We start from the raw sequence: 26616 nt of genomic DNA, 5'->3' as shown, positions 1-26616 counted from the left end.
AAAGAAATTCAGATGAATACTAAAATATATATATATATATATATATATATATATAATCAGTCTTGTTTAAATAGTATTCCTGAAAGATCCAGATTATAATCAAACAGATCTCCTAGAGGACATAATAGATTCAGTACTCCCTAAGTACTTTTACAGGTGTATTTAATGCAAGCTAAAAATAAGTGAAAGATACAAGTCAAATACTGTGTCAGGGTACATTAAACAATCCCTCCTAAGACTAAGGGGTCTTGTTGGCCCTTCGCTGTAAAACAGTGTTTCATCAGTGAATTACGTATAGAGTACGGTAAACAGTAAAAAGGAAAGCACAGTATACTAAAGTCTAGCTCTTTCCATTCCCACTAGATGTTAGCTCTACCTAACAAAAAAGCTGACTTTTTTGTGTCCCAAATGGCAAAGGCATTGTGATTTGTGAAAGTCATTATTGTCAATCTTCCTGGGTATAAAAGACGGAAGTCTTTCACCTCAAGAGAAGTAGTAAGCAGGTCCCATCAATGAACCTCAATCAGGGACAAACCTCTTTCTCCCTATGCTTACTAAGACTAAAGAGTTGGAGCTTTCAAAGAGAGAGAAAGAAATTACTAGCATTTGACTGAGAAGTCAATACTGATAATCTCTAGCTGTCCATTTATTAACTGTATGAACTTGGCAAGTTATTTAATCACTCTGTCTGTCTCTAAAATGGGGATAACCAGGGCCACCAGATAGAGTTATGCAAAAAGGCACCAAGCCAAGAGGCAAGAAACACTGAACTCAGCCTACACACCACCTACCAAGCCATGCACCTGCAGGGCAGCATGTGTCCATATCAGTTACCATGTTCTAATCTCACAAAGGTTAAATTCCCTATAGTGGTTTCTATTTTCCTACTTGGTCCCTGACCAACAAAGGGATTTTACTGAAAAATACTCTGAAATCTACGTTCTAGTACTGTAAAATTGTTATGTGGTGGTTAGTAAAAAGACTTTATTTACAAACTCGCAAGGAGTTACCTATACTTGTTTTTTCCACTTTCCCATCTTTCATTCCTGAACCCACTGCAATCTGGCTTTTATCCCGTTGTTCCATCAATATTGACAAGGTCAATAGCAACAATGACCTCCTTGTTTCTAAAATCAACTGACAGTTTTCAATTCTTAATGTAAAAGATTTTTTATTGACGACACTATTGACTACTTCTTCTTTACAAAAATACTCTCTATAAAACTGGACAACTGGGCACCTGGGTGGCTCAGTGGTTTAAGCCTCTGCCTTCGGCTCAGGTCATGATCCCAGGGTCCTGGGATCGAGCCCCACGAGGGGCTCTCTGCTCAGCGGGGAGCCTGCTTCCCCCTTCTTTCTCTGCCTACTGCTCTGCCTACTTGTGATCTCTCTCTGTCAAATAAACAAATAAAAAAAATCTTTAAAAAAAAACTGGACAACTATATGGAAACAGATTAAAAGTAGATCTGCTCTTTACACCATATAACAGGATAAGAAATTCAAATGTAAATAAAAAAAAGAAATTCAAATGTAAAAGCAATAAAACCTTGCGGATACTAGAAGAAAACATTAGTGAATTCCTCTATACTTGGAAAAACATTTTACCTGTAATTCAAAATCCAGAAGCAATAATTTTATATAGTAGGACTAAATAAATATTAAAAATAAAACTTCATATGACAAAAAAATAAATAGCAAAGGCAAAAGACACATGACAAACTGGGAAGAATTATTTCCAACATAATCCAGAGAAAGGATTAATAGGTATAACACAAAGAGATGGCGGGGCACCTGGGTAGCTCAGTCCGTTAAGCATCTGCCCAATATGTGGCCCCAGGCTCACCAGGGAGTCTACTTCTCCTTCCTCCTCTGCCTGTTGCTCCACCTGCTTTAAACAAATAAAATCTTAAAAAAAAAAATAATAAAACCAACAAAATGGCTTAAATATATAGAGATGCTTGATTTTTTTCAAGAACAATGCAAATTAAAACTACACTAAAATACAATTTTTCACCTATTAAAATGACAAATGTTTGATAATGTACTCTATCAGAGAGGTTGCAAGGTAACAGGCACCCTTACACATTGCCATTGGTGATGTACTATGGCCTAGTTCTGAGCAAAGGGAACTTGTCAGTATCTAGCAATATTTCATGTGCACTTGCCCTTTGATCCAGTAATCCTATTTCTGGAATTTATCTCAAATACACACTGTCAGAAAATATAAAAGGGTATATACACAAAGTTATTAATTGTAGAGCTAAAAGGTAAAGACTGTAAAACTCAAAAGTCCCTCATTAACAGAGTGAAACATCCACCCATGTAGTTGCAGGGTGAAAAAATTTTCCCTTCTTCCCTTCTAGGTTCTTTGGCTGGCCTTATGATTAAATTGACATAAGACTGATAAACAGGAGAAAAACCGTGTTAATTTCATATGTATAGGAGCCCCATAAAAATATGAGACTCAAAGAAATGACCAAAGCAGAAGGCTTTTATACCTTTTAGACAAGTGATAATCTGTGAAGAGTTGACAAGACAAAATGATTTGGACTTAAGGCAATAAGTTGATGAAGAAATAATAAGTTCTGTTTACACAGCTTTCTTGACACTAAATTCCCTATCTCTGGTGATAAGGATGCCTTCTACCCTCCTGGTATGAGGACAGGGGTAACTTGTCACATGCTTTTGGGGACACAAAGGAGGCTCAGAGAGTCCTTCCTGAATCAGCTGTCTCTCAAGTACCTTGAATTCAAAATAATTAATATGCCAAAGTGGCATATTTTAGCATGACGTATTCTGCCCCCCTTCAGAGTACTTTGCAGTGGTACAAAAGTCACTACACAGACATGAAGTCTTTATCATTATCTTTATCTTTCCTATATATCTTTATCATTCCCATCACTTAGGAGATTCTGAGTTTTAGTTCTGTGCCAGAAAGAGGTCAAGGACCAAATATATATTTCTCAATATAAATCATTGTACCACAGGTACATATTGGTCATCATTGACAGCTAGTTTCCAAGTTCTTCAGTGAACTATGTCTCTAGTTTTCGTGTCTTCATATAGTTCCCTCTCCTTGAATCTCTACTGGCTCTGTGATTTTTTTTTCTTTTGCTGTGTTAATGAAGTGACTTTTGTACCATATTTAAGGATGGAGCTGCTTGCCAGTGGAGCCAACTAGGTATTCAGAGGGTTGGAACTTTCAGTTACCCCACTCTCCATCTCTGGCAAGAGGAGAGGGGCTAGAGGTTGAGTTCAATCACCAGGTGCCAATGATTTAATCAATAGTATCTGTGTAATAGAAACCTCCTTAAAAACCCAAAAGGATGGAGTTCAGAGTACTTCCAGGTTGGTGAGAACAACCTGGAATAGAACTTCTCCTCACAATTTGAGGAGAATGGTGAACTTGGAGAGGACATGGAAACTCCATACCTTTCTCCATACTTGCCCTCTGCGTTTTTTCCATCTGGCTATTCCTTAGTTATAGCTTTTCATAGTAAACTATTAATTTACTAAGTAAAATGTTTCTCCAAATACTGGGAACCACTCTAGCTAATTAGTCAAACCCAAGGAGAGGTTTATGGAAATCTCAGATGTATACAGCTAGTTGGTCAGAAGCGCAAGGACAATCTGGACTTTCAAGGGGTGTCTGAGTGGGTGGGTGGGGGGTGGAATTCATGTAGGACTGAGCCTTTAACCTATGGATCTGGAACTATCTCCAGGCAGATAGTATTAGAATTGAGTTAAATTGTAGAACACCAGTTGGTGTCAAGAATTATTTGATAGTGTGGGAAACACTCTTCCCATGTTGCAATTAATATTAGAATCTTAGTTTCATGTGCCTCATGATAAAATGCATGAGAAAGACTCTATAATACTTATGTATTAATCCTACCAAAAATGCATAATGAATCTAATCACAAGGTAATATTAGGTAAATTCAAATTGTGGGACATTTTACTAAATGGCCTATATGCTTCAAAAACATCAATGTTATGGGCGTCTGGGTGGCTAAGTTGGTTAAGCGTCTATCTTCGGTCAGGTCATGATTCCAGAGTCCCAGGATCAAGTACCAGGATGAGTTCTGCACCGGGCTCCCGCTCAGCAGGGAGTCTGCTTCTCCCTCTGACCCTCCACCATCTCATGCTTTCTCTCTCTCACTCTGTCTCTCAGTTAAATAAATAAAATCTTTAAAAACCAAACAAAAAAATGTCTATGTCATGAAAAAGAAAGTCTTCAGGAGCCATTCCAGAATAAAGGAGCCTAAGGAGACTTGAAGACTAAATGCGATACGTGACCAATCCTGTGTTGGGTTCTGGATGAGGAAAAAAGACCCAGAACAAAATATCTCATAAAGGACATTATTGAAACAATTGGTGAAATTTGCCATAGGCTTATAAATTAAATAAGAGCATTGTACCAATTTTTAAAAGGTCTAGTCTTGACCATTATACTGTGAAAACCCTTTTCTTGGGAAATATACACTAAAGAATTTAGAAGCAGAGGCATATGGTGTGCAATTTAATCTCAAATGGTTTAGGGGAAAATATGTATTCAGAGAGAGAGAGAGAGAAAGTGAGGAAACAGAAGGAGGGAGGAAGATGAATATGACAAAATGGTAACAATTGATAACTGAGTAATGGATATATTGGATTTCTTTGCACTACCTTTGCAACTTTTTTTGTAAACTTGAAATTATTCTGTTCTATTTTATTTTAAAGCAATAATTTATTTGACAGGGAGAGAGATAGTGAGAAAGAGCATGGGGGGATAGGGAAAAGCAGGCTCCCCAATGAGCAGGGAGCCCAACCCAGGGCCCCGAGATCACAACCTGAGCCAAAGGCAGATGCTTGACTGACTGAGCCACCCAGGTGCCCAGATGCAAGTGTTTCTACTACATTTCTCAAACACATTTCAACTTGGGGTAACCAAATCATTGAGAAAATACTCTTCTCCTTAGGAAAACTGCAACTAATACACAAAAATCTCCACTTTGCATCTTCTAAGCTGAGGGTCAGAAAACTATGTCCTGGGGATAAATCCAGCCCAGTACATGTTTCTATAAATAAATTAGAATACAGCCACTCCACTTGTTCACATATTGTTTATGTTGACTCCTTTTATGCCATAAAGACATAATCAGGTAATTGATGACAGAGACCATATGGCCACAAAGCCCAGGATACTTACTTGGGCCCTTTATAGAAAGTTTAACAATCCTTGTTGTAGAAATCATGACTAGTGACCTGCAGTCCCCAAACTGTGAGAGTACCACAGGGAACTCCCAGGGACCCCAGAGTACAGTATTTTTTTAAAGATTTATTTCTTTACTTTAGACAGAGAGAGTGCACATGAACGGGAGGAGGGGCAGAGAGAATATCCAAGCAGACTCCTGCTAAGCATGGAGCCCAGGTGTGGGGCTTGATCTCATGAGCTATGAGATCAGGACCTGAGCAGAAACCAAGAGTTGGATCCTTCAAGACTACTAAACCACCCAGGTGCCCCAGGGTATTTTAAATTTTTGAGGAAAACACAGCAACATCTGTCAGATACCATGTGAACTACCACATTGAGATAATTAACAATTTCAACATTAGATCAAGTTAATTTTTTGGATAACATCATATCCACCAAGTTGAGTTTTCAGTGGTTGCTATGGTCTCAAGAAAGTGTGCAAAATCTAGTGTGAAGCACAAAACAAGGGCAGTGGTATCCCACCTGACTTCAAGCTTTGAGAAGTTAAGAAGTGCCCAATAGATGTACACTTCCCATTAGTAAACAACTGGGCTACTTAAGAATGAAATAAAATATTTTTCATTCAATTTCAATTCAACAGGGGTGCCTGGGTGGCTCAGTGGGTTAAAGCCTCTGCCTTCAGCTCAGGTCATGATCCCAGGGTCCTAGAATCAAGCCCCGCATCAGTCTCTCTGCTCGGCAGGGAGCCTGCTTCTCTTCCTCTCTCTCTGCCTGCCTCTCTGCCTACTTGTGATCTCTCTGTCAAATAAATAAATAAAATATTTTAAAAAATTTCAATTCAACATATTTTTAAGTGCCTACTAAGTTGTTAGGACATAAATGCATATTAATTTGTTTAGACCTAACTACTTAGTAAACTTAGTGACAAATACGTTCATTTTAAATGCTTTTTACAAACACATTAAGTCCTAGAAAGCTGCCTCAGCCCTGGGGACATTCCAAGGCAGGCAAAATAAAGGCAAGCGCTGGAGCCAAACCTTCAGGAAACCAACAGGTGAAAATGCTTAATTAAAATTTCTTGAGAATAAGGTCCATATTGCTTTCTCCGATACCAGCAACCTACATCAGGAACATAAGCTACTATCTTTAAGGCTGCTACCAACCTGGAGAGTAGGAGATGATCACGGTGCTCTCCTGTCAAAATTCAGCATTCTTTTCTTAACTGTTCCCTGGTTGTTTTACATCTTATTATTGCATGCCAGAGTTAAAAAAAAAAAAAAAAGTTGATTCCAGCAGTTTTGCCAATTTATTCATTGCTTTTATGGAGGCAACGTTTTGAAGTTCCCTCCTTTACCATTTTCACTGATGTCACTCCATACCATTCAATTCTGTGCTTTTCGGTCTTGCCTAAAATTATTTTCTCAACCTGGAATGCAGAGAAAGAAGAAAATTTTGCTATCACTGAAGTCATCAAAAGAATGTTCGCTTATTTATTTTTTTTAAAGATTTTATTTATTTATTTGACAGAGATCACAAGTAGACAGAGAGGCAGGCAGGGTTGGGAGGGAAGCAGGCTCCCTACTGAGCAGAGAGCCCAATGTGGGGCTCGATTCCAGAACCCTGGGATCATGACCTGAGCCAAAAGCAGAGGCTTTAACCCACTGAGCCACTCAGGTGCCCCAAGAATGTTTATTTAAAGGTAGGTAAAAGAGTAATTGCAAAAAGTTTGGAATAAGGACACCATTAGCAAAATAAATTTTACCTGTCATAAAGGCAATATTCATTGTATCATCTGTCTGTTGTCAAGTCCTCAGTAATACAGGGAGTGTTCGATGGTGTTTGAGAACTCCGGCTTTGAAATAAGACCTCAGTTGGAAGTCTGACTCTTCTGCAACTTACTTCTTGTTTGGCCTTAGGGAAGTTACTTAAATTCTATAGGACTATTTCCTTATTTGTAAAATGGGAATAATACACACTTCTACAATCATGGTAGAGACTTAAAGTATTGTATGTAAAGTGCTTGGCACTCAATATTAGCTGTTAAATTTGGAATCGTTAATTTGGTTTCCTTAGCCCATTGCATTTCTTGTTTTCTTCTGGTTGTTTTTCTTAAGGAAAAAAAAAAAAAACAACCTACTGGCTTCCTATATAAGAAGCCCTTAGGTGTTGCTATATGCTTCCCAAGGGACTTTGATTGAGCTGACTTTTTACAACAAGCACACTAATTTTACTTAGATTACAGGTTAATCCCGGGGGGGCTTTGGTTGAAAGTACTAGGGATGTGAAGAATGGGTTAAAATACTCCCAAAGCCCCTCTTTTCGCCTAGGGACGAATTTGTCAACGCATTAAAAGAATAATAATAAAAAAAGAAAGAAAAACAGAACAACAACAACAAATTAAGTGTCCAGCCAAAAGAGTGAGAATGCCAACTCAACATTTTTCAAACCAGTTTCTCTCGCTGTCCGTGGGATTCAGGCACGTGACGACAGTACAGAACACAAGCCAGAAGAGCCTGAGAAGACACTGATAATGGGAGGTCAGCTCTAGATGGAGATGTCACGTCAACCCCTTCCTAGGTAACCTCTGGAGGTGTAAGGACTGCAAGAGATGGCATTTCTTCTTCTAGGCGACTTTGGTCGTCAGGCAAACATCTCACACAACGCCAAATATCACTGAGCAGAGATGAGATTTGCGAACCTGAACCGCCCCGCCTTTCCAAAGCTGAAGAACGCGGCTCTGCGGCGAGAGGCGTGGTGGCTCTCGCAGAGACCTTTGGGAGTTGTAGTCCCCAGGGGCGGGAGGTTTGACAGCGAAGGCGGACTTAACGCGCTCAGAACTCCATCCCCCGCCGGCCCCCGCGGCTTAAACTATTGCCTCTTCCTGTTCAGGAGAGGAGAAACCCTGCTACAGCAAGTTGAGAGGATTTGGGAAAGGGTCTCCGACTTCTCGGAAACCGAGGGCTTGGTGGAAGCAGGTAGGGCATGTTCCCTGGTCTTACAAAATGACCCCTCGGCACGGGCGGACGGGATAGAGGGGAAGCGGCGGGAACCGCTGAGCTTGCTGTGGAGCCGGCTGTCGCCGGGGAAGTTCTTTAGTGAAACGCGTCGGAACAGTTGCTTATTAGGGGATCCGTGAGGACAAAGTCGGGGACTGAGGAGACCACAACAGAGGGGCGACGCGCGCTCCTCTCGGCTCTGGTGACTCCCGCGGGAGCAGAGAGAGTTCAAGGGGCTATGGGGAGTCGGCGCGTGTTTGAGCTTGAGGGTGATGATGGGTAAACACCCGGGTGAGAAGGAGGAGAACTGGAATTATTGCGAGAACGGGAGAGCCTTCTCTGTCCTGAGTAGGGAAAAGCTGGAGAAAGGAGATCCTGGGAGGGAACACTTTAGTGTCTGGGGCTAGGACCACAGATGGGTGGGGGGGGCGAAAGAATTAAGTCCTCGCCTCTCTTTTCCCCGGCTCAAATGTGAGAGCAGGTGTCTTGATAGTAGGTGACTTTATATCTTAGCTGTCTTAGAATACTAGAGCTGGAAGAGGCCTTTGAGAATAGCTAGTAAAGCACATTCTCTTCACTTTACTGATGAGGAAACTAAGGTCCACCAAGTTGGAGAAACTACCTCGCGCATGACCAGCCAGCCAGTTAATGGCCAACTTGACTAAAACCTAATTTTCATGACTCTGAAGCGCTGCCGTAATCTATTGCTGAGATCAGTACAGCAGCAAACTCTAACCTGTTACTCTTTTTTTTTTTTTTTTTTTAATGCTTACCTATACAAAATAATAGGCAGCCGCTGAAGGGCAAGTTTTTAAATTTCTCAATAGGTCAAAGAAACCCCGGCCTTAACTTAAAGAAAAATCTCTACAAACTTCATAGTAATATAAAAGGTTGGTAGCAAATTAACATGTGACCTTTCCTTTCCCACCTACCCTCTGGGAACACTTAGCCTTAGATTCCTTCTCTCAATCCTAAATGCTGTATATCTGAGTCATAAAAATAGCATGATAATTGTGATTTTACAGTACCCTACGTATTTACAGTAAAGAGTAAACAGCATAGGAGGTTGGGAATACCCACCTGAATTATAAAATAAAATAATAATTTATAGTATTTTTTAAGAAGGAGATATGAGCATAAAAGTTAAAAAAATAATTAGGAGATTAAAAACTTCTACTGGGCCTGCATTTTATAATACACTTAAATTTCAGTCCTTCATCAGCATTCTTTTTTACTGCATAAACATAACTGGAGAGCATTTAGTGTTCCCATTGCATTGTTTTGGCTGGTAATTTCTTTATTAGACTACATTGCCCTCCAGTATGGTGAAATTTAACAGCTTTTGAAGCATTTATTGATCAGTTTGGAAGCATGTTCTATCAGTCTCCTCAGAATTTGAGCTTTACAACTCTTATTGGCTGACCATTAAATGATTCAGAAGGAAGAGTTTGAGATAAATTCGTTACCAGACACTATAGTAGTTGCAGACTTCTATAGATGAAAACATGTATACGTAGCATAACTTCTTTCACCAAGCTGCCTTTTACATGCTGTGGTTCCATTGGCTTTTATATTGGCATAGTACAGAAGTGGCCAAACTATGACCAGATTTGCTATGACCATTGCCCCCAGATGCATTTATTTTTTATAAAGTTTTATTGGGGGGCAGTCAGCTAAGTGTCTGCCTTCTGCTGAGGTCGTGATCCCAGGGATCCCCACCTCAGGCTTCCTGCTTAGCAGGGAGCCTGTTTCTCCCTTTCACTCTGTTCTAACCCCTGCTTGTGTTCTCTCTGTCAAATAAATAAATAAAAGTATTTTAAAAAATTGAAAAAAGTTTTAAAAAGTTTTATTGGAACACTGCCATGCTCACTCATTTATATATTGTCTTCTGTGCTAAAATACAGAGTTGAGGGGTGCCTGGGTGGCTCAATGGGTTAAAGCCTCTGCCTTCGGCTCAGGTCATGATCCTGGGGTTCTGGGATCGAGCCCCACATCGGGCTCTCTGCTTGTCAGGGAGCCTGCTTCTTCCTCTCTCTCTGCCTGCCTCTCTGCCTGCTTGTGATCTCTGTCTGTCAAATAAATAAATAAAATCTTTAACAAAAATTATAAAATACAGAGTTGAGTAGCTGCAGAGATGATAAGGCTCACAAAGTCGAAAATATTTATTATTTGGCCCTTTACAGAAAAAAATTTGTGAACTCCTGCTCTGCTAAGCTGAATGTAAATATAGTATTTGAACTTCTACCATATGCAGAGGTATGAGGTAATACTAATTTTCAGTCTTTGAGAAAGAACATATAAATACTTGTATGCTGGGTCCATAATACCACTGACCCTTAACACAAGTTTGAGCTTCAGACGTCCAGTTATATGTGAATTTTTTACAGTATAGTACAGTAAATGTATTTTCCTTATGATTTTCTTAATAACATTTTGCTTTCTCTAGCTTTTAGTGTGAGAATACTGTGTATAATGCGTACAATATACAAAATATGTGTTAATCAACTACATATGCTATCAGTAAGGCTTTCAGTCAAAAGTAGGCTATTACTAAAGTTTTGGGAGAGTCAAAAGTTACATGTGCGTTTTCAGCTGTGGGGTTGGGGAGGTTGAGGTTGGTGCCCCTAACCTCTGCTTTGTTCAGGGGTCAACTCTACATTTGTTTGGGCTAAAATTGATGGGTCCTATTGCAGATGGATGCTAACATCTTCGCTAGACACTGTAGATTGGCTTTTGCAAAGAATTGTGAAAGGACACTTCTGAGGCTAGTGTGGAAAAGAGCTGACATCCTTTGAAATATACTGATATTTACAATCAATACCTTTTTTAAAAATTATTTTTATTAACATATAATGTATTATTTGCCCCAGGGGTACAGGTCTGTGAATCATCAGGCTTACACATTTCACAGCAATCACCATAGCACATACCTTCCCCAACATCCATAACCCAGCCACCCTATCCCTACCCCTCCACCCTCTAGCAACCCTCAGTTTGTTTCATGAGATTAAGAGTCTCTTAATGGTTTGTCTCCATCCCAATCCCATCTTGTTTCATTTTTTCCTTCTTTACCCCCAACAACCCCCTGTCTTGCCTCCCAAATTCCTCGTATCAGAGAAATCATATGATAATTGTCTTTCTCTGATTGACTTATTTCGCTCAGCATAATACCCTCTAGTTCCATCCACATCATTGCAAATGGCAAGATTTCATTTCTTTTAATGGCTACCTAGTATTCCATTGTATATATATACCATATCTTCTTTATCCATTCATCTGTTGATGGACATCTAGGTTCTTTCCATAGTTTGGCTATTGTGGAGATTGCTGATATAAACATTCAGGTGCATATGCCCCTGCAGATCACTACATTTGTATCTTTAGGATAAATATCCAGTAGTGCGATTTCTGAGTCATAGGGTAGCTCTATTTTCAACTTTTTGAGGAACCTCCATGCTGTTTTCCAGAGTGGCTGCACCAGCTTGCATTCCCAGCAATAGTGTAGGAGGGTTCCCCTTTCTCCGCATCCTCACTAACATCTGTTGTTTCCTGACTTGTTAATTTTAGCCATTCTGACTGGTGTGAGGTGGCATCTCTTTGTGGTTTTGATTTTTATTTCCCTGATGACGAGTGATGTGGAGCACTTTTTCATGTGTCTGTTGGCCATCTGGATGTCTTCTTTGCCTAATAGTAAAACTTACAGTCCATACCTTTTAAGAATTTATGTCAAATGAACTTTCTTTGGTGGCTATGTCCTTTTTATGGAGAAAAGTATTTTTCAGTGCAGATATCAGCAAGCAGTTCAGTAAACTGTTATTTTCCTTTTGAGACTCCATACTGAACCAATTTTAAAGTAAGTGGGATATATTATTAAATGACTTAGCTTTGACATTAATAGTCTTGCTTCTACGACTTTGTTTTAAAACTCAGAGGGCTGGGGTGCCTGGCTGGCTTGGTCATTAAGCAGCTGCCTTTGTCTCAGGTCATGATCCCAGGGTTCTGGGATTGAGTCCCACATTAGGATCCCTGCTCAAGGGGAAGCCTGCTTCTCCCTCTTCCACTCGCCATGCTTGTGTTCCCTCTCTCATTCTCTCTCTCTCTCTCTCTCAAAAAATAAAATCTTTAAAATACAAAAAATTTTTTAAAAACCTCAGGTTTGAGCCATTAAAAGTGAATTTATCTGTTTATGTCATCTTGTATGTTTAGATCCCTTTATCAGTGTTGTCTGTGGCAAATTAATGGTACAGGAGTATTTAACATTATAGTTAATTATTGATGGTGCTATTTTGTGTTATTATCTATGTAGCATTAGCTCTGGACCTCTAATTTGCCTCTTAAATTCATCAAACTTGAGAATATCTTGTAGTTGTACTCATCAAGACTTCCAAAGGCATTACATTTCCTTTGAAATAGCATTTTTGGGGTATTTGAAGTCAAGCTATTTGACTAATTGAGGCAACTGAAAATTACCAATTTTCTTATAATTCTTTGTATTTACTTGAATATTATTAAATCCTGGAAAGGCATTATAGGGTTTGGACTCATTTAAGGCTTGTTTAGATCACTGAGATACTATCATTGTTCTTGCTTGTTTGGAATAAAGAGCTAATCTGACAACACCACAACATTTTAGATTTGCTCAGAACAAACACACATATGTGATTAAACTGGAAACTTTATGTCAAATCCTGAACACCCCTCACATTTTCCCTAACTTTGATTATCATTTTTTGGTAAGACTGACTGAAATCCCAGGACCTTTCCAGATTTTTCTTATTCTGGGTTTTCTAATATTTAATTTTAGCAAAAGTATTGATTTCCAGAAGTTAAAAGTATCCTCTCGTCCTAAACTCAGTCGCATTCTCGGTTTAGTATAGGAACCAATATTGCAGAGTGTATTGGTTAAAAACGGAAGTCTGGGCAGACATCACAGTAAACTGGAAGTAACATTTGGGACCTAAGTAACCTGGTTTCCATCCCAGCTGTGGCTTTATTAGCCAAATGATATAGGACAAGTTACTTATGAGTTTCAGTTTCTTTTTTTATAATTTGAAGGTAATACCTTTTTTCCAAATTCTAAGATTAGTTGCAATTAAATAACATGTAAAAACTTAGGCCAGGAATAGGTGTTCAGTAAATAAATGTTAGTCCCAACTCCCACTACTTATTTATTGATTTTTCTTTTTCCCTGAGTTTTTCTCCGAAGCGACATCCAGTTTTCTTCTTCAGAAATGACTTCGTCCCTTTAGGTCTTTTCTTTTTGTGACAGTTCAGTAATACTTTGAAGCTCAACTTCTTTATCTTTCTTACCTCACCGAGTTTACTCACTTTATACTAAAGGCGTATAAATACATCAGCTGATTTTATTCATACCACTAAGTTAAGCCAACACATAATTTTGCTAACTATTTTAAAGAGCCAAACTCATAATAAAATGATAGCTGTGTTTGTTGAACACTCACTGTGAGTGAAGGCACGTTATGTACATTATCTCAAATCTCAAACCCTATAAGACTAGTACTTTTATTATTCCCTGAACCAGTGAGTCTTAGGGAGTTTAAATCAGTTGAACAAAGTCACATAGAAAATAGTAGAGCCAGGATTCAAACCCAGACAGTCTGACACATGAGCTTTCAACTACCACACTCTACTTGATGAACCAGTGTAGGCCATGCCCCAAATTAAGCATTGTGTATAATTCAAATGAAGGAATACCCTGGCAATACTTTCTGAAGATGATTTTATCAGTTTTTAGAGATTGAGGAGCAATAAGGTTGTATCTCCCAGTCAAAATTTAAATTTTTCTCTAGTATTTCTTAGCAATTCTATTATGACTTCATTAAGTTTAGTTTTATTAAGTACAGAAATGATAGCAAACTTCTATACAGAATTTAACAGTACCTGGCATGCTTCTAAATGTTTGTACAAATGAATTTATGGGCTTTTAGAAAAGTTTTTATGTGCAGTAGATTTTCTTGAATGAATAGCCCTGCAGTTCTTGTGTTATTCTTTTTGATGAAAGGATACTGGCTGACAATCATCTTTTCAATTCCTAAAATATTTAATTTTTAAAACTGAGAGAATGTTTTAAAAATTCTGTAAAGCTAGTAACTTGGTTTTTTTCAGAAGGCAAGTTAATGCTGAGACTGAGATTGTATTTGCCAATGGTTTATTTAACAGAGGTTCATTGTGGGAATTTCACAAGCCAGTAGTATACAGAATGATGCCTCTTGATAAGCCAATAAAGAAATACTCCAGATTGGTGATAAATTAATTATACTCTCATTCAAGACAAGAGGACATGAAAGGAATAAATTCCAAATTTATTTAAGGTGTACCTTTTTGGAGTTGATACTTAGGAAAGACAGCTGAGCCAACCAGAGTGAATGTCCAGCTTCCTGCAGAAAGTAGAAGTCTCCTGTTGTTAGAGCATTTGCTAGGGATGGTCATTGTCCCTGTTGATGGGCAAGATGATCTTCTGGGCTGCTGCATGGCTTTTACCACTGCAGATAAAAGTATCCTTTGCTTCAACAGGATCTAATTGCCCCCAGGTCTTTAGAGAGCTGTTTTAGATCACTAGAGTCACCTTGCCCATACCCAACACTCTGATAGTCCTCCCAAACTCACTATTTATAGTACAGATATCTCCTTGCCATAGTTGCTTCTTCCTATGTTTTTATTGATAAGCAAATAAGCTCCTGAGTTCTTATCCATGAAAACAGTTGAAATAACATCCTAGCACAGCTTACTTTGTTCTTACATCAAAACAACTTTTTTTTAAACAACTTTACTTCTAAAACAACTTTTTTCTTTGCTTTGTCATAAACAGATTAAAATGATTCACTTAGGTTGTAAACAAATAGATTTGAAATCATATCAAACCAATACACAGAATAACTTCTCTGCAATATCTTTATTTTCTAAGTTTTTAATTCCTGTGCTATGTCCACCTTAATTTAAAATGTATTTTTTGTTGGTATTTTATTTAGAATATTTTCACTCTTTATACCCAGGAAGCAATTTTTTCAGGTTAAGTAGTCATTGACAGTTTTAAATTAAGGAAGTTTAATAGGACTATCAATACTAGTTTTGTAATTAGTGGTTCAAAGTAATCTTGAAAAATACTGCTTTTCAGTTTTAAAATTTAAGACCAAACAAGTCAACTGAATTATTAATTAGTTTTATTATGTAGAGGGAGGAAGGAACTGAAAGATCAAGTTTGTGTTTCTGCTTCTCAGCTAACTCTATTTTTGTGAAATTACTTAACCTTGCCTCAGTTTCTTCCATCTTAATGGAAGGTTAATAACAATTACCTTTGAATAATGTACCCTTTATATTCAGGATCACTTCTGATGCTTCACATCTAAATATGTACAATGCATTTTGTGAATCTGTGTTTTAAACAGTTGAGTAAACTTTTTACCATAAAAAAATAAATTTTGCACTGCTCTATTAGAAAGTTAATTTAGGGGCTAGGACCAGCAATTGGTGTAGGCTTTAATTAAAAGTAAAATCATGAACTGAAAATCAAAATTGGTAATTAATATCCTACTAGGTTTTATTATTTAAGTGATTTAGAACAAGTTACCTGACTTCTAGCCTTCTTAAATAATAATATTTTTTAAGTTTATTAAGGTTGGGAACCATAAGTTAAAAAAATATTTTTTTCTCAGTACTTCAGTACATTGTAGAGGCTTGGTGAGAAGTTGTTGAATGAATATATTGTTCAGGGTTTGCCATTACTCAGTATTTTAGTTGTCTCATCTTAAAATACATAATCATTTTTGCTTGTGTGCTCTATAGAATGACACTGAAATAAAGCCCATCAGGACTGGAGATGGTAGGATTTTGATTTCACTTTTTTTGAAAAATCACTATTACATAAGGTACTTTAACATTATTTGTCTTTAGTGAGACTAGTAAGTTAATGAGAACTTTGGCTTAAATGCTGGGCGGGAAAACAGAAGAGGGAAATGGAAAGGAATGACAGAGGAAAGAAAATGCACATATTCTGGGGATAGAATATGTTACCAACATCTATGTCACTTAATAGTGACTTTTTTGACTTTTGACTTTTGCCTACCTCTTACCTCATTACTGCAGAATTTTTCACTCGAAGATGTTAATCTCAAGAGGCTGCATATGTTTAAAAAAACCAACCAACCAACCAACCAACAACAAGTCTTTTCATTTGTTTTCTGAGAGGAATAATAGTGGGTTTGAACATTTATTTTCCTGTTACAAAGTACTAAGTATAACATGCATCATTTCATTTAATTTTCAACCACACCAGTGGAGTGGATGCTATTGTTTCAGTTTCACAGTTAGGAAAATAGATTCATGAAGGTTAAGTGGTTAATCTTCAATTACATAAGTAGTGAGTGGCAGGTAAGCATTGCTGACTCAAGTGTTTTCTTTCTACTGTGTTCTAAATGCTATTTTTAGAAAAATACCAACGGCAGACTTAAGACTCCGTTAAACAAATACAGCACCAATAAAACTATACTTGTTTTAAGTAGTCTGGCAATAAGAAACAGAAGGTGAAAAATAAGAGAGACAGAGGGCAAAGAACAGGAAAGAAGCACAGCATAATGGCAAAGAATACAGGCTCTGAGCTTAGACTGCCTGGGTTTGAATTCTAACTCTCCCACTTACTAACTTTGTAATCAGTTAACTTCTCTGTGCCTTGTATCCTTATTTATAAAATGAGGATAGTCATAGTAACTTAGAGTTGAAGAATAAAAGTAAAGCACTTGCCTTAAATGTTAAAACCTATTTATTTCCCTTTATGGAGTTTGCTTTTTTTGGTGTGTCTGATTATTTCTGAAATACAACATCCATTTAGAAAAGTGCATAAAGGGGCACCTGGATGGGTCAGTCGGTTAAGCAGCTGCCTTCCGCTCAGATCATCCTGGGATCAAGTCCCGCATCGGTCTCCCTGCTCAGCAGAAAGCCTGCTTCTCCCTCTCCCTCTGTCTGCCACTCTACTTGCGCTCTCTCTCTCTCTGTCAAATAAATAAATAAAATCTTTTTTTTTTAAGTGCATAAAACAAATATATAATAATAAAGTAAATGGCCATATAAGCAGAATCAAGTTGAAAAATGCAATATTACCATCACCATTTAAGATCCTCTCCTGTTCGTTCCTTTCACAATCTCTTACTTTACCTGTGTAGAGCAGGGTTTCTCAACCTCAGAACTATTGACATTTTGGACTGAATAATTCTTTGTTGTAGGAGGCTGTTTTGTTCATTGTAGGATATTTAGCAACATCCCTAGTCTCTACCCACTGGGTCTAATAGCACTTCCCCCGGTGATAAAAACCAAATGGGTGAGATCAAATCCTTCTCTATACCTCTCTACAACTCTATCTGCTGTGTACAGAGTAGACAGTAAGGGCAAAAGGGTAGAAGCAGGGAACTCCATCAGAAAACTATTGTAGAACTCTTGATAACAAATGATGGTTTCCAGACCCAGGATATACTTGAAGAGAAAGCCAAGACTATTTTCCTAATGGATTGAATGTACACTGAGAAAAAGAAGTCATGAATACTTCTGAGGATTTTGGCCTGAATAACTAGAAGGATGGTGATGCCAGCAACTGAAATCAGGAAAACAATCAGTAGGATACTTTTTTTGGGAAAAAATTAAAAGTTCAGTTTTGATATGTTGGTTGCCTGTTATATCCAAATAAAAATGTTAAGAATAATATATATATGTATCAAATAATTATATTGTTCATCTAAAACTAATGCAATGTTATATGTCAGTTGTATTAATTAAAAAAAGATGGGAGCACCTGGGTAGCTTAGTCGGTTGAGCATCCAACTCTTGATTTTGCCTCAGGTCATGATCTCAGGGTCATGAGATCGAGCTCCACATTGGGCTCTGAGCTCAGCAGGGACTTTGCCTAGGATTCTCTCACTCTCTCTCCCTCTCCCCTCCCCCTGCTTGCGCGCTGTCTCTAAATAAATAAACAAAATCTTTAAAAAAAAAAAAAAAGATGTTAAGTAGGCAGTTGGATATGCAAATGTTAAATCCAGGAGAGAAATGTTGGCTAGAAATGTTACTGTGGAAGTTGTCATTGTCTAGATCAATAGAACTTTCTGTTATGATGGAAATGTTTTATTTTTACACTGTGCAATATGGTAACCACTAGGCACGTATGGCTACTGAGCACTTCAAATGTGGTTAGTGTGACCCAGGTGCTGAATTTTTTTAAAGTTTAATTTTAATTAATATATATATAGGTATGGGTGACTGGTGGCTGCTGTATTATACAATGCAGGTGTGTTACTAAAACCATGAGATTAGATAATATTATCCACAAATTGAGGGTAGATAGAGAAGGGAACCAACAATGAACCTTGAGACTACAATTTTAAGAATTCTGGGACACAAGAAGTAAACAGTAAATGAGACAAAAGAGGAGAGACCAGTAAGGTATAGAGAAAACTTGGAGCCCTAGTGAATCTAGTTTATTAAGAAGGAAATATATATATGACACTCATTTCTGATGGAGCGAGTAAATTAAATACTGAAAAATAACAACAATTGGCTCTTGGTCATTAGTAATCTAACGAGCACTTTCTGTGTAGTGATGGGAAAGATAGCATGGTTTCAAGAAAGAATGGAAGGATCTTACTATTTTATGCTTTCTATTTTTCCTCCCTTTTTAATGTTTTTCTCCTTTTCCTACTCTACTATGGTGATTTTAAGTTACATACTATTTTCTGTTATGTTAATAGTTACCTTTAAAATTATAACATGCATTGTTTCAAATATAATGTTAATCTGGACAATATAAGGACCTTAGAACACTAATTCCAAGAACTTCACTTGACTTTTTTCCCCTTTGGTCTGGAATTTTAATTCCTTTTTTCTACTCTATGATAATATTATTAATTCTGGTTGGAATTAATTAAACTTCTTGAATTTGTAGATTGTTATCTTTTATGAATTGTGGAAAATTCTCAGCCACTCTCTCCAGATGTTACCTCTGCTATCTCTTCTCTATGGTTCTCCAATTACATGCACGTTAGACCTTCTTTTTCTATCTCCCAAGTCTCTTAACTTGTCTTCCACATTTACTTTTTTTCTCTTTCTCTGCTGTTCTAGATAGTTTCTAGTATTATTCTATATATTCGTATATCTATATATAGAATGTATCTATATATTTTATAATATAACTAAATATATATTTATTATATATTTTATATATTCTATATATTTTAAAATATAACTATACATTCTAGTTCATCAGTTTTGAACTTTAAAACCCATCCATCACGTTTTAAATTTTGGCTGTTTTATTATTGGAGGGGGTTAAAATTCATTCTGGTTCTTGTCAAACATGCTGAGCTACTTTTTGGTAATCTTTTGTTTTACAGAATACATTTATTGCAATGTGTACTGGGAATTAGATTTGAGGTTGTAAACTAAGCTGGTGGAATGAGCTTTTTTTTTTTTTTTTAAAGATTTTATTTATTTATTTATTTGACAGACAGAGGTCACAAGTAGGCAGAGAGGCAGGCAGAGAGAGAGGAGGAAGCAGGCTCCCCGCCGAGCAGAGAGCCCGACATGAGGCTCGATCCCAGGACACTGGGATCATGACCTGAGCCAAAGGCAGAGGCTTCAACCCTCTGAGCCACCCAGGTGCCCCTAGAATGAGCTTTTTATATGCAAAGTGAGATATTAATGTAATTAATCTTTTAAAATCTTTTTAAAGATTTATTTATTTATTTTTGAGAGAGAGTAAGAGAACATGTGAGCTGTGGGAGGGGGAGAGGGAGAGAGAATCCTCAAGTAGACTCCCTGCTGAGAGCCCTGATGCAGGGCTCAATCCCAGGATCCTGAGATCATGACCTGGGTCCAAATCAAGAGTTGGTCACTTAATCAACTGAACTAACCAGCACACCATTAAGTCAAAACTTCTTTTTTTTTTTTTTTTAAGATTTATTTATTTGAGAAAGAGAGAGAGAAAGAGAGCATGAGCAGTGGGGAGGGGCAGAGGGAGAGGGACAAACAGACTCCTTGCTGAGCAGGGAGCCTGACGTAGGGCTCAATCCCAGGATCCCAGAATCATGGCCTGAGCTGAAGGCAGATGCTTAACTGACTGAGCCACCCAGCCTCCCTAAATCAAAAATTCTTAATAACAAGTTGACAATAGAAGGAAAAAACCCTCTTTTTTGTTTAAGATTTTATTTATTTATTTATTTGAGAGAGAGAGAGAATGTGCACAAGTGGGGAGCAAAAGCAGAAGGAGAGGGAGAAGCAGGCTTCCCGCTGAGCAGGGAGCCTGATGTGGGGCTCAATCCCAGAGGACCCCCCGGATCACGACCTGAACCAAAGGCAGACACTTAACCAACTGAGCCCCGAAACCCTCTTGAATTTAGCTTCTATGAATTTAGCTTCTTTAAGTACATTGTGCTTAAAATTTTCTTTTTTTATTTGTTTTATTTTTTTGTTTTAATTTCAGTATAGTTAACATTCGGTGTTGTATTAGTTTCAATGTACGATATAGTGATTCAGCAGTTCCATATATTACTCAGTGCCCATTAAGATAAACACACTCCTTAATCCCCATCACCTATTTCACCCATCCACCCCACAAACCTCCCCTCTAGTAACCATCTGTTTGTTTTCTATAGTTAAGTTGTTGTTTGGTTTGTCTCTTTTGTTTGCTGTTTTGTTCCCAAATTGTACCTGTGAATGATACCATATAGATTGGTCTTTCTCTGACTGGCTTATTTTGCTTAGTATTACCCTCTCTAGATCCAACCATGTTGCTGCAGATGGCAAGATTTCATATTTTTTTGGCTGAATAGTATTCCATTGTGTATATATCCACTTTGTTTTTTATTTAAAGATGGGAAGCATAATTGTTTTCTAGTATTATTTTGATAATTCCTATAGTTGAAGGCCTTATGAATCTATTTCTGCTCATGTTTCTCCTGGTTCTCACTAAAAGCATTTTATTTCTTTGCATGCTAGATTATTTTTTACTGTGTACTATTCAGTGTCCTTGGAAGATTGTTAGCAGGTCTTCTTTGAGGCATAGGATCAAGGTGTGTCCTCACAGAAAAGATTTATATTTGTTTCTAGCAGTTACCTAGAAGTCCTACCAAGCAAATTAACCTTAAGTTATATTCCTGGCTTTAAGTATTCTTTGACCTCCTGCAAATCCACATGAAGCACAGTTTGTGGTATGGAATACTTCCTCCTCCACAGATGCATGCCTGCGAGCACATGTGTGCACACACATGCTGCCTATGGGCATAGTCAAGAAATCTTGTTTGTAGTTCCCTTGTGAGGGAGTAAGGCACTTCTACTGCTTGTTAATTCCCAATGCAATGGTAAAGATCTTTGTACTCCCCACTGTGTTACTGGGAGAAGGGAAAGGGCATGATTTCTTATTACATCATTCCTTACTTTGGGTGAATCCCAGGTTTTATCTCCTATTTTCCTAGTACTTCACAAGGCCTTGAAAACCTCAGTCGCATTTTCTCCTGGTACAACAAATACTCTGTGGGCAGAAGCAGTTTCTCAAGCTGTTTACCTCACTAGGTTCCTTAACTGTACCTACTAATTGCCTGATTACCATCATTATTTTTTATGCTTTTCAAAAGATGTTTTCTGTATTTTACCTAATATTTTTATAGTTGTTTTCTACAGGAAAATGGATCCAAATAGCCTAATCTGTTTTGTTACCAGAAACAGATTGGGGCAATTGCCCCACTTATTTTTTAGTAAGCTGAAAAATAAACAGTAACTCCAATTCAGCTTAGCTAATTTCTGATAAAAGATTTCAGGCATATACCTCATTAAGATATCATTAGCAAACTCCTGTATTTTTCCAATATCTTATGCATGCAAATGTATTACTTGTTAGTAGTAAAATAATTTTAATTAAGTTTTATAGTTTTTATTCTTTCTTATTTATGTAGGACTGACTTCATCAGTGTTTAGAGGCTAAGAAAAGTGGCAGATATGGATAGTGATTCTAAGCATCTTCTCATCCCAGAGGTCAATCATGAAATAATAAATCCTGGACCTATGAATATCCAGTTTGATTCATCAGATCTAAGATCCAAAAGGTAAGTGATTAAAATAAAACATTTATTTCATAACCAGAGTTTTTAATTATTAGACTAGAACTATGTAGCCAAATACATATAGCTTTGAATATAAAATATCCAGTTACTTAACAGCATCTATATGTTTGTATGTGGAAGGGAAAAAATATGAATACACTTTAATCTTTTATATTTAAGCTCACCATTTGTGTTGTAGAAGGGGTTGGATTAAATTTTACAAAGTAAGATGCATTTATGTAATTCATTTAACAAATATATATTGATTACCTGCTTTCTGCAAGGTAATATACTAGGTACGGGGGATAAAACAGTAAAACTAATACATAATCCTAACTTTTACAGAGCTTAAATTCCAGCAAATAGTTTAAGATAATTTGAGTTTAAAATTTATTTCAGTGCATACCTAGAAAACCTAAAAGAATCCACTAAGAAATTATAAATAGAGAATTCAGTAAAGTGGCTGTTCATAAAATAAACAAAAATAAGTAGTATTCCAGTAATAAGGTGTAATGGGAGAAAAGAAAAAGTAAGAGTACCCTAACAGTGTGCAAATCTACATGAGAGAAACTTCAAAATAAGATGTAGAGTGTTTTTCCATATATGAGATGCTGACTGTGAGTTGAACTGTTCTTTCTTTTTGTAATTTAACACAAAGATAAACTGCTACCAGTACACCTATGAAGTAATCTCTTAGGACTTAGAGATTTTTTTTTTAATTTATTGAAAGAAACCTTGAGCTTATTTGGTATTTTATCGTATATCTCTTATGCAATTATAAAAATAAAAACAAAATATTTCAGTTAAGATATTACTTACTGATACTTCACATTTAGAATATGATCCTTTGCAATCAGTTTTCTAACTTGGTGTCATCAAAATTGTTTTTTGTTTCCCCTCCAACACCCTGTTGTCCTTTATATCATTAAGAATGTAATAATGTAGTACTTGTTAAGAGAATTTTCTTTCAAATCACTGGCACTTTCTTTAGTTTGGATGCTTGCACTTTCCTGATCTTACCAGAAGGTGTCACAGGTTTTCTGACAATAATATGGCTCATATTTCTTCTCAAATGGTCCTTACATGGTTTGATGACTGAAATGACCAGTCATTTATAATTTACCTGTAATTTACAGTGTACCACTCATTTACAATTAACTGTTGTACCACCAGGAATAATTACCTTTATGACAACCACCTGGCTGATAGTGATTAAAAGATGTTCTGGATTATGAGATATGTCCATATTTTCAAAATGTACAAGAATTGGTAAAATATGACATAATGAAAAAGCATATTTTGTGGTCAGTGGAAGGACTCTAAAATATAGTCTTAATGCTCTTTAAATTTTAGTCCATAAATTTAATGTCTTCCTCAACCCCCCAAAATGCCAGCAGCCAATTCCAAAGTTTATATGGCCCAGCAGTTTCACTTCTAAGCATTAACTCACAATATCAAATAATATATGTATAAGGTTATTTAATGCAGTATTTTTTTTAAATAGTAAAAGATTTAAAACAACCAGAATGTCTTTTCTTAGAGGACTACATAAATAAATTTTGGCACATTGATATAATGGAATATTTTTCACCCATTAAAACGAAGGAAGTGGCTTTATTACATATCAAAAAGAAACAAGTCTTCAACTTGTTTTGTTAAATCAGAAAAAGTACAGAACAGTGTAGTATACCATCATTTGGGTAAAAATAAACTCTAAAACTGTGTATGCTACAATATGTATAAATGATTCTGGAAGAAGAAGTAGTAAATTTTAAGAGTGGTTGCCTCCTCAGAGAGAAACAGTGCTTGAGTACAGATGCTGTTGGGTAAATACCCAACGATTCAACTACCCTAAGAGTTCCTTGGCCACAGAATCTTAATCTTGTTAACAGAGGCTGTAGGTTCCAATCCAAGAGATAAAGGAGGATTGAAGCTAGAGATGGCAATGTGAAATTTGTCATAAAGAAATGTATCGTTGTCATTTACATAGTGGCCACCACAGAAGATAATGAAATGAATCTTAAAATTTTCACTTGTGTATTCCAACATCAAGTGAATACAAAAACTTATGAATGCTGATTGAATACTCAGGATTTTCTTGAAACATCTAAATTCTATGATAAATAATTGACCACTGTGACAATAGAATATAGGTCATTAAAGTGCATTCCAATTGGCAGGAGTTTGGACAGTTCCCTGAGAATCTGTTTAACCAGGTAGATTAAATGGAAGTATATTTTCTATAATGGAACTCGTCAAAATGAGAAGGGATCAACTATTGACAATCATGAGATCACTACCTGGGTAAGCATGTTTTAAGGAAGGCAAATATTGGGGTGCCTGGGTGGCTCAGTGGGTTAAGCCTCTGCCTTTGGCTCAGGTCATGATCTCAGGGTCCTGGGATTGAGCCCCGCATTGGGCTCTCTGCTCATTGGGGAGCCTGCTTCCCCCTGCCTCTCTGCCTGCTTGTGATCTATCTACTCTCTCTGTCAAATAAATAAATAAAATCTTTAAAAAAAAAAAAAAAAAAAAGAAGGCAAATATTTATAGGCACTTTGCAGTATTGAATGCAATTTGCTTGTGAAATAATTTCTGCTTAAGAAAACAGGAACTAGGGGCGCCTGGGTGGCTCAGTGGTTGAGCCTCTGCCTTCGGCTCAGGTCATGATCTCAGGGTCCTGGGATCGAGTCCCTAGTTGGGCTCTCTGCCTGGCAGGGAGCCTGTTTACTTCCTCCTCTCTCACTCTGCCTGACTTTCTGCCTACTTGTGATCTCTCTCTGTCAAATAAATAAATAAAATCTTAAAAAAAAAATTAAAAAAAAGAAAACAGGAACTATTATTTGATGAGAAAAAAGAAATACCTAAAAACATTGTTAATTCTATTAAAAGATAGGTTACTTCACTTTATATGCATTAAAAAACCCTCAGACACAGTGAGGGAAGTTATTTTCCATTAGAAGAACCAGCTTAGGGGCACCTGGGTGGCTCAGTGGGTTAAGCCTCTGCCTTTGGCCCAGGTCATGATCTCGGGGTCCTGGGATCGAGTCCTGCATCGGGCTCTCTGCTCAGCAGGGAGCCTGCTTCCCTCTCTCTCTCTGCCTGGCTCTCTGTCTACTTGTGATCTCTCTCTCTCTGTCAAATAAATAAATAAATAATCTTAAAAAAAAAAAGAAAAAAGAAAAAAAAAGAAGAACCAGCTTAGACAACTATTTCTAACACTGATCATTTTGGAGTTACCATATAACTTTGGTGATATCCCATTATAATATTACTTGTGTAATATTATTATGTAGATATATTTTTAAATCTATTTACTTCTTAAAATTAGGCTTTTACCTCATCTTCATAGGTTTATGAAATGATGAGTTTCATCATTATTCTAATATGCATTATGATAAATATCAAGTAGTTAAAATAGCATTGGTCTTTGTGCTACCTAAAAATTATCTTACATGTAACCACACTTTGGGAAACTGTGTTTGGCCATCAGAGAATAGAAAACAACATTTGATACTTTTAATTTGCTTTTCCTCAGTTTAGCTTGTGATTAATTTTCTCTCTTCCACTAGGTGGCAATCAAAATCATCTATCAGTTCAAATGTAACAATTTTTTTTTCAAATGTAACAATTTTAAGAACTCCTTTGAGTTGATAGTGTGCTGGATCTGCTTATGACATTGGTGGAACTGGGGTCTAATTAGACGCGTGGAGGATGAAGCTTGTCACTGTAGAATAGGAATACATGTCATAACCATTTGGATCTTTTGAGGAACTTCTGCAAAGTATACGTGTATACTTCTCTCTACACACCTCTTCTCCCTCTCAGTTTTTCACCTGGCTTGGGGTGGAGTTAGGAATGTGCGTGGAGGGACAGAAAGGTTTAGAAATCTCCTGTGTTGTATGTGATATATTCCATTGGCAATCACTGGTCCAAGAGATTGTCTTCCTGCTTTTCCCAGACTTTCTGGTAACCAAGGATATAGCTGGTATTCAGAATTGCTTCATACTATGATGCTGCTCTGGGATTATGCCTCTTGGGAGTTGAACATTCCAGCCAGTCTAAAACCAGATTATGAAGTGGTTATTTTGTTTTTGAGCTCCCCTTTTTCACTTCTCTTCTATCAACATTTCCTTTTCCATTTTTCCTAGGGTATAGGGCTTTCATGCTCCTTTTGTATCCCAGTGTTCCCCCAGAGCAATAATTGACCCAGCAGTTTCCTCTTAGGCAATGCTTGGTAAATCATACTTTTTGTCACCCCTTTCTCCTAGTTCTTTTTTTTTTTCTCATCAACTGTTTTCTTTCTTTTTTTTTTTTTTTTTAATTTCTTTTCA

The 26616-nt window shown here is 37.1% G+C and overlaps 1 protein-coding gene across 3 annotated transcripts in view; it reads left to right on the top strand.

The window, feature by feature from the left end:
• Positions 1-7823: 7823 nt before the first annotated feature.
• Positions 7824-26616, top strand: part of LOC111156969 (solute carrier family 38 member 9) — an 83040-nt gene continuing 64247 nt past the window's right edge. The window contains exons 1-2 of one of the 3 annotated variants that reach the window (XM_022518152.1): positions 7824-8171; positions 22139-22288. In XM_022518152.1, coding sequence (XP_022373860.1) covers positions 22182-22288 — 107 coding nt within the window. In that variant the 5' untranslated portion in view covers positions 7824-8171; positions 22139-22181. Of the gene's footprint in view, positions 8172-22138; positions 22289-26616 lie in introns of those variants that run through there. The other 2 variants (XM_022518153.1, XM_022518155.1) reach the window with 2 other exon arrangements.

Source organism: Enhydra lutris, unplaced genomic scaffold (assembly GCF_002288905.1).
Source record: "Enhydra lutris kenyoni isolate GAN:26980312 unplaced genomic scaffold, ASM228890v2 scaffoldscaffold50, whole genome shotgun sequence".
Taxonomy (NCBI): Eukaryota; Metazoa; Chordata; class Mammalia; order Carnivora; family Mustelidae; genus Enhydra; species Enhydra lutris.
Note: the sequence above shows the minus strand (reverse complement) of the source record. Positions and strands in the feature narration are given on the sequence as shown.